Source organism: Solea solea, chromosome 13 (genome assembly GCF_958295425.1).
Source record: "Solea solea chromosome 13, fSolSol10.1, whole genome shotgun sequence".
Taxonomy (NCBI): Eukaryota; Metazoa; Chordata; class Actinopteri; order Pleuronectiformes; family Soleidae; genus Solea; species Solea solea.
Window position 1 is genome coordinate 5,573,389 of NC_081146.1, and position 12,345 is coordinate 5,585,733.

General features: G+C 43.0%; 1 protein-coding gene across 1 annotated transcript; it reads left to right on the plus strand.

The window, feature by feature from the left end:
- The first annotated feature begins 6,978 nt into the window (after positions 1-6,978).
- wnt4b (wingless-type MMTV integration site family, member 4b) lies at positions 6,979-11,550 on the plus strand. The gene is made up of 9 exons (XM_058647940.1): positions 6,979-7,069; positions 7,447-7,697; positions 8,056-8,209; positions 8,331-8,415; positions 8,501-8,632; positions 8,901-9,043; positions 9,486-9,626; positions 9,749-9,911; positions 10,760-11,550. The coding sequence occupies exons 2-9, from the start codon at positions 7,609-7,611 to the stop codon at positions 10,927-10,929; spliced, it is 1,077 nt and encodes a 358-aa protein (XP_058503923.1). The 5' UTR covers positions 6,979-7,069; positions 7,447-7,608; the 3' UTR covers positions 10,930-11,550.
- The last annotated feature ends 795 nt before the right edge of the window (positions 11,551-12,345 follow it).

Here is a 12,345-nt window from a genome sequence, read left to right on the forward strand (position 1 = left end):
GCGCTCGCGTACACACCCGCACGCACGCTGCCACCACTAGACATACATGCACCAGGCTCATTGCATGCACAATCCTTCTCCTATCCACTAGTAGTCCCAGCCCCCTTAGCAACCCCGTTGTCATGGTGACACCCCCTCCACCACTCCCCTAAACAGACCATAATACTCTAGCAGTAACAGCATACATCCCATAATATACAGTACAACTACTAAAAGACAAGAAAGAAAAAAAACAGTCACATGGTCTCCAGGGAAGCAGAAGTCCAGTGCTGACAGACCATAATACTCACTCCATCAATGTCCACCTGGCAGTGAGCATGACTACTTCAAAAAGTCACAGTGTTCACTTTAGTTCCTGTGTGATCAGATTACAGCGCAGTGTGTGTCTGTGTGCGTGGGTCAAACAGGTCTGTCTGTCTGTCTGTCTGTCTGTCATAGATGTTTGTCAAATACACTCCTGTAACAACATCCTCAAGTCCTTCAAGTGCAACATAGACCAACAACAGGTGCTCAAGTGCACAAGAGTGATGGAGGGTGGACATCACAGGCCCAGCAGCAGCAGCAGCAGCAGCAGCAGCAGTTACTGTATGTCCACCTGAGTTTAGTTTTCCTTCTCTGTTGAAGCTGACGCTGTGTGCAACAATTAACAAAAAAAAGAAAGAAAACAGCTAAATAACAGGACGAACTTTTGTCATCAATCCCATATCAACCCATCCTCACATCCCTCCACTTTAAAACATTCCTGATAAAACATACAAGGCCCTCCATGTTCTAGCTCCGGCCGTCCTCCAACTCCCCCTCCAGACCACTTCCACCTTAGGCCTCCTCACGTTCCCCACACCGTGGAAGGAAAATGATATATGAAAGGCCACAGGTCAACCTCAAATTTAACAGTGACTCCACTTTTGAAGTGAGCGCTCTAGCACTATGGAACAGCCTCTACAGTTAGAGATGCAATTAGTATTAGTAATTATAGCATATATTGGAAAAGAAAAAGACAAATTAAACTAAACACACATTTTACAGACTAAGCTACCTCGTTTAACATTTAACTATGCATAACTATTTTATGTAACCTCTGTAAATGTTTTTTTTATGTATTGTGCAACACTTTGTAACTGAGTGCTTTATAAATGAAGCCTTTCTTCCTTACTGATACTGAAAGAAATGAGTATGTGCCTACCCTGCTGATTACAACTGAGTCAGAATGTAAAATATTCAGTGCTTTTATTGTAGGTATAGCCTGTGGGATGGATTATTGACAGAAACCCAACAGACTATCCGTTATGTATTTTTGTATAAGTCTATAATTGAAGTGTAAAAAGTGAATAATACCAGTTTGGTTTTAGTAAACTCTCGTCTTTACAGTAAGACAAGGGTTTGTAACCCGGTCAGAATAAGTGTCTTTCTGCATGGAGTTTGCATGTTCTCCTGTGTGTGCATGTGTTTTCTGTGTTCTCCGGCTTCCTCCCACAGTCCAGAAACATGCAGATTTGGGGATTAGGCAAATTGGACAATCTAAATTGATCGTAGGTGTGAGTGTGAGAGTGGATGGACCCCCCAACGACCCTCATTTGGTGTGGTGGAAGATGAATGAATGAATGAATGAATGGTTTTGGTAAACTTCAAATAAGCCTATTACATGGACTTTAGTCAAGGGCCTTGCTTAACAGAGGCCGCTATCTTATGCCGCCATGTTTCTACATCGGCCTGAACAGACAATCAAGCATGAGTTTTGCTTTTTTTAAAGGTTTATGACATAAATGAAGAAGAAGAGCAACATCCTGTCTTTTATATAAAGGTCACTGTAGTTTTCTGGGGAGAGGGAGGAGGGAGCAGAAGAGTCCTTCATTCTGAGCACCTGTAGTCTCACTGTCATTAGAAGTCACTTATTCTTGCACACTGCACCTTTAAATAAACTTTATTTTGTGAAAAAGTTGCCCCCACACTCAGCTTTTACAGTCACACTGGTGCCAGGACTGTCTTGGCCTGATGTCGACAGGGCAGAGAAAATGTGACATGTGAAAGATGTTATTTTTCAGATTACATCTGTGATAAATAAATTACACGCAAATTGAATATATTAAGAATCAAGGGTCTGAGCACATATAAACCATTAGCAATTATATAAAAGTTAAACATTTGTTGGAGGCCTGCTACAGCTCAGCATAGCTCTTCTCTATGTTGTTTTTAATGTCTGTATACATTCAAATGAATAAATGAATAAATCAAAGCTCCTGCCAAACATTGTTTAAGCTCATGCAGTGTTTGTTGTTCTTCACTGTTTCAGTCGTATGTGCCCAAATAACCCTGAAAAGGCCTCATGTGAGTCTAATCAGTCCAAACGGACACTTACTGCCACTGCCACGTGTATTCTCTCTGAGCTGAACTTTCTTATCACACTGAATATTAGATGAGGTGGGGAAAAAAAGGCTTGTAAAGGCTGAGGCCTCCTGTCACTGCAGAGTAATTACAGCTTCTCTGAAACGCATCTGCCTCATGTCAGTGATGTGACCGTCCACCATCAGTTCCTTGAAGTGTGACATATGCCAGCAGGTGTGCATGGCAGGTGTATGTGGTCCTGCTGATGTCAGGTGCAGGTCACATATGAGATACTTTCACTATAATGATCCTAATGAAACACAAATGACTGTATTGACATTTCGTTTGGGAACAAAAGAGATAAACATTTTTTGATCTAAGATGATGAAAATCCCTTGAAAGGTTCTCCACACTAGACTCATGATAGCAAATAACAATATGTTTTTCTCCACTTGCCTTTGGTGCTGCAGCATACTGTAGCATTTTTTAAATAAGTCAGTAATTAAATAGGGCCATCATTTGATTCTTCTTGAGTTTAAAAGGAGCATTTGATGGCCACACGTGGTCGTCCTGCAAAAAAGATTGACCAAAGCACTGAGAGAAATACTGATATGTCTTTGTTTTACTTATTCCACACAGTCTGACAGTTTCACACACAACGTGTTCAATATCATCCGGCACTGGATCTTTATTGGCCATTTATGATGTTAATACCAAGGGAAATCTTTAATCCTAAAACTCCATGTCTTTCATTGCATTACCATTTTATCACTTGTGCTTCATTAAATAAACATACACCAAAAAAAAAAAACCCCAGTGTGACATATTTGGTATGCAAAGAATCCTTGCAACTAGACTTTGAAAAAGAGTTTTCTGGCGTGAATGTCTGGCTGCACATCATGAGTTTGCTTTTGCTTGATGGAACCACAGGCATGCTGCTGCTTGTTTGAGACTGGCAACCACGCATTACTTTTCATTTGTCTTTAATTTCCCATGATAAGAAACGCTGAGTACGTAATGAAATTCTTCAGTGTTCAACATAAACCTTGACTTTCATGCAGGGAAAAAACCTTGTTGACTTGTACTGTACATCTGTGCTCTACTCCTCAAGGGCCAGACGAGCACTTATGAACAAGGACAGTATGACAGTATTTTATATTCACTGAAACACACTTTGTGCAGGAATAAGGCCAGAGGAGTCAAACTGGAAGCACAGAGGCCTTCCACTGCTCCCTCCACACCAATGGCCACTCTGCAATACTCCCCACTGTATGGTACATGCAGATCACATAGCAACAAAGGCCTACAGTATGTCTGCCCGTTGTCTCTTACTATCGCTTCAGTGCCCCTTACACATGCATGTATGCGCGTTCACATGCGCTCACGTGCAGCACAGTCACTCCTCCTTCCTTCTCCCTGCATCCCATTTATGCACCTTTCTTTCCATCTCACGCGCACACTTTGCAAACCCCCCCCCACACACACACACACACACACCCCAGCACCACCACCATCACTCCATAATATTCATGGGTCGTCCGCTCCCTCTAACAGCACCCACCCCCACCTCCACCACCACCGTGTGCACACAGCTCGCCTCCCACCCTGCCACCCCCACTTCCCTGCCTGACAACACCACCACCACCCGCCATCCCATAATACTCGTGCACACGCCTCGCACACATCCTTGCACAGCAGTGCATTCAGCTCTTTGTTGGCAGAGATGCCATTGCCTGAGCACTGTGAGTGTGCTCATGCACAGCAGTCATGTTGCTGCCTGATATGATTATTCCATCCACACCCAGACTGCTGAGGCAGGTACAGCCCTCGAGTGCAGAGCAGGGCCAACGCAAAATGAAGGAGGGAGCGAAAAAGGTGGTCGCTCACATTTGTATCTCACAATAATGACCTTGGATGGAGAGGGAGGTCATGGAGTCCAAAGTTACCCTGCGGCAACTATCTCTGAATGAGGCCAGTCATCATCCAGCACGGGTGGACAAAGTAAAAACCAGTTTAGTTTGCCCCCACCTCAGTTTCTCAGTCTGCCGCTGTCTCCCTCTATAACTAAGGGAATGCAAGTCATCTCTACGTATATGTCACGCTGAAGCTTTAACAAGTAGCCCCTCACACCCTGAAACCTGGCTACAGTCAATCAGCACCAGGCCATTTCAGCATGATAAAATGTCCACAAAATGGGGGAAAGATAAAGATAAGAAAAAGAGGGCAAGTTATTTACGAGAGAGGGGTGAAGGGATGAGCACAACAGAGGCGCCGGACATGACAGTGGCCAGCTCATCACCATGGCGTTGCTGTGGGAGACTGCGGAAGACGTCACTTGGAGAAACAGGGGACACAAAGGAGGGATACGACATGAGGAGGACAAAAAAAAGGAGGGAAGGGGGCCTAGAAGGAACCTGTCTTTAGAGATATAGACAGACCAGTGTGTGTGTGTGTGTGTGTGTGTGTGTGTGTGTGTGTGAGTGTGTGTGTGTGTGAGAGAGAGAGAGAGGGGGTGTGAGGATGCCATTAGAGGTGTCAAAGAGTTCAGGTAAATACAGTAACCTGGACTGGGATTTAAGGTCATAGAGAACAGTGTGTCCATGCTGATTACAAAACATTAAAGATAAATGCCCATAAAAATGGTGGATAGTTGAAAAGTGCTCAGAAATCATACAAAATATCTCTGCCAACACTTAACACGCCCCAACTTACAAGATTAAAGGACGAGAAAGAAATCCCTCTATCCTCTCCTTTAATTAGAACTGCTCCAAAACTGAGCGGGGTCTTCCTGGGGTCATGTCCTCCCCCTCTGCAAAATGTTATGCAAATCCATTCTGTAGTTTTTGAGTATTTCAGACAAACATACAGACACACCAAGAAAAACAAACTGCAGTGACTGTAGTTTGCAGATAAGACATCCAAAGTTGGCCCTAACTCTAATTTCCCCACTTTACAGACCGGTCTCAATATTTAACAGATACTGTTTAGCCAAAGAGCTAAGTTTATCTAAAGGAAAATAATGCTACTATTTAACTTAATTGCTATAGGCCAACTGGTTTGGTAAGCAAATGTTGTGGAATTAATGTCAATTAAGGTTTCTGTACATTATAAAGTTTGACAGGTGTTCAAACTGCGTGAATCAATCACACCACTTAACAAATTAACCCTCAAAGTGTGTTTTGTCACTGTTTGGACAATAAGAATCAAAAAAGATCACAAAAAGAATGTGGAAAATCAGTCTAATTATCATGATACATGTCAGATAATAGATAGAATTACGTGTCATTGTGTGTTTGTACATCGTATAACCAGTATGTCGATATCTACGTTGAATCTTTCGTTTGCTGCAATTGACTGAAATCACTATAATTATTGTTAAATTGTTGTTAAATGGCACAATAAAGGAGCATTTCACCAACAGCATAAAATAAGGATTTAGAGGAGACACTGTAGGAGTGAATAATCCTCAGTAAAACAGAACCTCATACAAATGATGTGCACTGAGTGACTAAAAGATAATCATGCAATATATATATGATAATCTGTGTTCCTATACACTAGAGCATAACAAGTAATGGCATATAACAAGAGAATCAGGTTTTAGATTCCCAAATATACCACATACAGTAAGTTAGTCATTAAACATGCTTTGTTAGTTTTTTGCTTTTTCCTAACCCCGGTGTAACACCCATCCAGCGTCTTTCTGCCCTCCTTCCCCTCCTATCTCGTGATTTATTTGCCTCAGTTCCAATATTTGTCGCCAGTGTGTTTTCTTCCCCTTGTCTAAATGTCACCCCTTCTTCTAAGACAATATAGGGAGTGGGAGAGAGGGAGAACGAGAGGGCAAATGTGGGGGAGATGGAGGAAAGGGAGGCGGGGGGCACTTGTAAAATGAGCAACAAAGTTTGGGAAAAATAAACATTAGGTAAGACACTCTGTCTCCCACATCCATGTACATATACGTGGAGACTGAAGTGCTGTGTCGTAGGATTTTGCAAGACATCCCATAGATCTATCTATGCTTTCACTACTGATTCAGTAATGACTTCAGTAAATGAAACAAAATGTGTGCGTGTGAGTGAGTTTCCCTATAATAAGATAATAATAACAACACACACACACACACACACACACACATTCAATCATTGCGTCCCTCTGTCTCCAGGACAAGCTCAGACTTTAGGTCTGATGTCGAACAAACACAACAGAGTGCAGATTTAAACAATTAAGACGTTGCGTAGTACAACTATAACGCGTTGTCAAAGCCTGCTCCTCCCTCAGTGGCATCACTCCACACCCAGGATCACGTCTGTCCTCTCTCTCCCACCCTCACTCTCTACCTCCCTTATAACCCATCACTCCCATCTCACTGCCCTCACTCATTCTTGCCATTTCAACCCGGAATGGACTCATTTGTTTTCCTGGGAGCAAGAGCGAGCACCTGCTGACACAGTGTTATTGGGCTTTTTTGTTTTAAAAACAAAACAAAACAAAGAGAACTTAATCGTACTTAGTCGGATTTTTGGTTAGATTTGTATAGATCTAGTCCAGTTAAATTGGAGAAGACGACTCTTTTCTTTTTTTTATAAATAAAGGATGAGTTTTGCCTGGAGCTCATAGAACATGCGTTTGCTGTCACTGACAGCTGAAGAAAAGAAACTGATGAACGACTTTTCTGATTAAACTTTGGAAGACGTTTGTTCAAACGTGAGGGGAGAGTAAGTGGATACCACGGAGGTGTGAACTGGTAAGAGTCAGAGTTACATTTACAAAGATATTTTAACCAAAGAAAAAGTTTGAATCATGAGTGTTTTGGTTGCATATTAAATTTGAATGACTAAGATAAATGGTGTGTACTTATGTAGCAGCGTCTTTTCTATCACACATCTGTCACACCCATTCACACGATGCTTGGGGTTAAGAATCCACAAACACATCAGCATGTAGACTCGTGGTGCTGGGGTTTGAACCTCTGACCTTACGTTTGCTCTACAACTAACCCACAGCCACCGGGTGAAATACCAACAATGAAGTTATTTTATTTTCTACTTGAGGAGAATCATACATGATGCCATGTTGAGTATTTGTGTTTGTGTCTATTCTGTTGACTTGTCATTTGAACAGATATGTGGGGACCATCCCCAGACCCTGGACCACAGATATAAGGCAACAGCTCAGCAGACACGCGGCCCGACAGACCGCCGCACCTGTGGAGGCAGGCAGCGTGCTGTCCTGCAAAGACACTAGCCTGACGCACGGAGACGGACAGACAGACAAGACAGTCTGATGCCAACTGTCTCCACTGTCAATCTCACGGCACCACTCCTCCTCCTGTTGCTATGGGCAACCCACCCCACCATGGCAACCAACTGGCTGTAAGTCTACCGTGCGAGGGAGGAATGGCAAGAGGGAGTTTGTTTGTCATGCTGTAACTTTTAAAAGATGGTGACATGTCTCTAAATCTCTTTCAGTCGCTCCCCTCTTTCTTTGTCTCACTCTTGGTGACCTTTTCTCTTTTCTTTCTCCTTGCCTTCACTGTGCCCTCTGTGTCTTTTTCACCCAGTCTTGTCCTTGTTTCTGTCCCCTCTAAAACTTTTTTTATTTTTTTTTACCCCCTCTATTCTCTTCATCTTTTGCTCCCTCCCTCAATCTATTTTTGCATCTTCCCTTTTTTTTTGTTGCCCTCCAAACCCTCTGTGAGTCATCATGCAACTCACTACTTTTCTGTCCCAGCTCCCTGGCGAGGCTGCCTCGCTCCAGGCCTGTGTCCGGTGCTGCCCCGTGTGCACGGCTGAGGGGGCTGACCCCAGGGCAGGTGGGGGTGTGCAGGGCGCGGGGGGAGGTCATGGAGTCCGTACGCAAGGCAGCCGAGATGGTCATAGAAGAGGTACGGCCACATAGTCCACATTTCCACAGGGTCATGACGTTGCAGTTTCATGATATTGTTCTCATTCTGTATCAGTGTGTTGGAGCTGTTTGTCTGTTATGCATGTCACTGTCCAACTCAGTGCCAGCACCAGTTCAGGAATCGCCGCTGGAACTGCTCCACCACACCACGTGGTATCAATGTCTTTGGCAGAGTCATGAACCAAGGTACAAACTCAAAAACACTGAGCAACTCTCTAAATTTTGATTCTCCTTTTTTTTTCTCACATCCTGTGCTCTATTTTGAATTCAGGCACTCGTGAGGCGGCCTTCGTGCACGCCTTGTCCTCAGCAGCTGTGGCAGTGGCTGTGACCAGGGCCTGCACACGTGGGGAGCTGGAAAGGTGTGGCTGTGACAGGAAGGTCAGGGGGGTCAGTCCTGAGGGTGAGCTTTTGATTTCTGTTGCATGATAATGTAAAAGGTGAATCCACACGGACCAACACAGAGCATAAAACTACAGCTCCGGTGGTCTCGGCTTGTTCAAACCTGTTAAATGTTGTCACAGCAGGTGTTTTCCCATCAGCTGTCAAACGCAGTACAACACACCTGTGCTGCGATAACACTGGTTAGATTGTACAATACAGTGTTGCCATGTGGACTTTTCATTCAGCATTATTCACCACTACACTAGTGTCTCTCTGTCACACCACAGGTTTCCAGTGGTCTGGGTGCAGTGACAACCTGTCCTATGGCGTAGCTTTCTCCCAGACATTTGTGGATGAACCAGAACGAGCCAAGGGGCTGTCAGCAGGACGGCCACTTATGAATCTCCATAACAACGAGGCGGGACGAAAGGTCGGCATGGTAGCACTTTTCTTTCTTTTTTTTAAAGGTCCACTGTGTAACATTTAGGAGGGGTTATTGGTCAACATTGAATAAACTAGCCAGAAGTACATTTGTATAATTGTTTTAAAATAAAACTCATTTGGATTTTGTTGCCTAAGAATAAATCTTTTATGCGTACTTTGGGCAAGGGCACAATTTGTGCTGCCATGTTTCTACAGCAGCCCAAAGTAGCCAGAGCTTATATTTTGTCATCACTTATTATGCAAACACTCTCTGGTGTGCAAAGGTCTGACTTGCTTGGGAAAAGGAGGGGTGAGCAATCTATAGCCTCACCATTAGAAGCCACAAATTCTTACACACTGGATCTTTGAAATGCCGCTTCTTTTCCATCTCTATAACTGGAGTTAGTGATATTCTCCTCCCATCATATTTAATATCCTGTCATCCTCAGGCCATCCTTCACAACATGCAGGTGGAGTGTAAGTGTCATGGTGTCTCTGGCTCATGTGAGTTGAGGACTTGCTGGAAGGTCATGCCTCCATTCAGGCGTGTCGGCGTCGTGCTCAAGGAACGCTTTGATGGAGCCACAGAGGTATCAGAATACACCCATTGTTTGTTTCACACCATTTAGTTTAGAAGGTGAACACAGAAAGAAGAAATATGCTGATGCAGATTCTGTATTAAGGCCACAACCTGAAATCATTGCACTCCTAGGTCCGCCTGGCGCGTATAGGATCCAGAACGGCCCTGCTCCCCCGTGACCCACAGGTCAAACCCCCCGCTGCCAGAGACCTTGTGTACCTTGCACCCTCTCCAGACTTCTGCCATCTTGATCCTGACAACGGTATCCCTGGGACTGCTGGTAGACGATGCAATGGTAAGATCGAAGGCAAAACTGTTCAAATTAATCTTTTCCACCTACGGGTCCAGACAGTTTTACCAAATGAATTAGCATTTTTTTTTTCCTTATCATTAAACTTAAAGCTGTAATGTGTGACTTTTAAATATAAACAAATGTCCATTACATGCGTTCGCACAATATTAATTAAGTCCATCAGCTCCACACGACACTTTCTGTATTCCTCACAATAGTTGTGTTTAGCGACATTCCCACGCTGCACGGGAAGTGATTTGCTTTACGCCAAGACAGACGGAGGCAACAGCAGCATTGTGCTAGTAAAGCCAGACGGCTGCAAACACAAAGGTGCGACCACAAAGTTTGACAAGTGATTCAACTGCTCATTCAGCACTTATATAAATGCCTCTTGCCCCTGCCCACCCCTGCTCACCTTCTGTATACACACAAGCGCACCCTCAGGTCTGATAGTAGTACTTCAGAGAGCCTGTTTTCAGATGATGGACACGACATACAAATACTGTAATCGTCTCTGTTCACAAAGACCAAACAGAGGAATAATAGTCACAACAAACAACCCAATTTACACACTGCAGCTTTAAGAAGTATGCGTATTTTGATTCATTCATTAAACACACTAAATATCTCTTAGAAATGCTTGGTTTTCCTATTCAAATTAATATAATTCACAAAAATGGCAGTTACAAAGTCAGAAATTCTCTATTATGCACAGATTTGCTCTCGTCATGATTCATATTGTGAATATATTTTGTCATCTTTTAAAAGTGGGTGCCAACATAAGCATTATGGGCAAACTGGCTCTCATCAGTTAAAGAAAGTGATGTTTTCAATTGAAACCCACCCCACAGGAACCTCTCGGCTGGCACCGGATGGCTGCGAGTTGGTGTGTTGTGGGCCAGGATACAGAGCGGGTCGGGCTGAGGTGGTGCAGCGCTGCTCCTGCAAGTTCTCCTGGTGCTGCTCAGTCCGCTGCCAGCAGTGCAAGAACACAGTCACTATTCACACCTGCAGAGTATAAGGCAGCATGAGAAAGGTGAAACCAACAGAGCAGGAAGACACGAGCAAACCACTGGACAGACACTTCTGAACACAAGACAAAACAAAGAAAACACAAACGTGAGATTATCTGCTTGTAGTTTAACTAGTTTTTTTTGTTGTTGTTTTTTTCACTTTTGAGCAGTGGAACTGTAGAATAGCACATTTAAAGAACATATAAACAAAGAAAGAGGAAAAAGCACCAAACGTACACTCCAAAGTACTAAGTCAGACAAGTGGTCTGTGGCAGACATGCAAACACACACACACACACACACAGAGATACTCTCATATCACTGAACCGACAAAGCTTTTAAAGCTGAACTTAACGACAACTAACATGGAAAACAAAGCTCTTTTTTTTTCCTTCTGCAAACTATTTACGTCGTATTATAGACTAGCAGGTTGTTTTCTGTATTTATGTTATTTTCTTTGTTCTGGTTTATTTATTTGTATATCTGCACTTCAGCCTCCAGCAGTGACATAACAAACAAGAATAACTTCTACTTACATTAGTGTCTGTCTCGTGTTTCGTCCCACCGTCATTTCTTCTGTGCGTCCCTGCACAAACCATTTCTGTTTGGTCTGATCAAGAAAATCTAATAAATACAGTAGTTTCATCCAACAGATGTTTCGCGGGTTTCTTATTGAGTAGATGTGTTCAACATTTTGTCTCACTTGAAAGTCCTGACTTGCTTGTCTGAGTTAGCTGCAACATTAAAGGTCACCTGTTCAGTTTCTGGCCACCGGAGGCGCTAGGACAGGGGTCTGCAACCTTTAGTATGAAAAGTTTGTCCCTTCTCCACCAAAAAAAATGAATCTGGAGCCACAAAAAGAAAGTAAAAGAAAAAAAATGATGATAGTTTGTTGCATTTATGAAATTTAAGAACTACAATAAGAAAACTGTTGACATTTCATTGCCATTATACCCTACCTTTTATACAGTAAAGAAATAAAAATGCTTTGAAATAAAACACATAATTATGTAGAGCTAGTCCTTCCATTGTTTGTAGAAAATGTATGTAATTAAAAGTAACCCACTTTGAAATAAATAAGGCAATATTTGGATTTTATGTACAGTAGTTCAAGATTGAGTAAACCTGCCTGGCATAAGTACTGTATGTGGATCTAAAGATGGACAAGGAGTCCAAATGGCTTCCTGTATTTCTAACACAATTTTTGTCGGGTTTGGGTTGGTATCTGACATAGCCGTTGGATGTGATGCACAAAACGTTCACTTGTATTCATCATCTTGATCTCTAAATAAGAGGTGTTTACTTTGAAAGAACAAAAATGTTTTTTTTGTAAAGCTACAAGGAGCCACTGCAAAGGGGCTGAAGACGCACATGTGGCTCTAGAGCTGCAAGTTGTAGACCCAATACTACAGCTTAAATTTCAC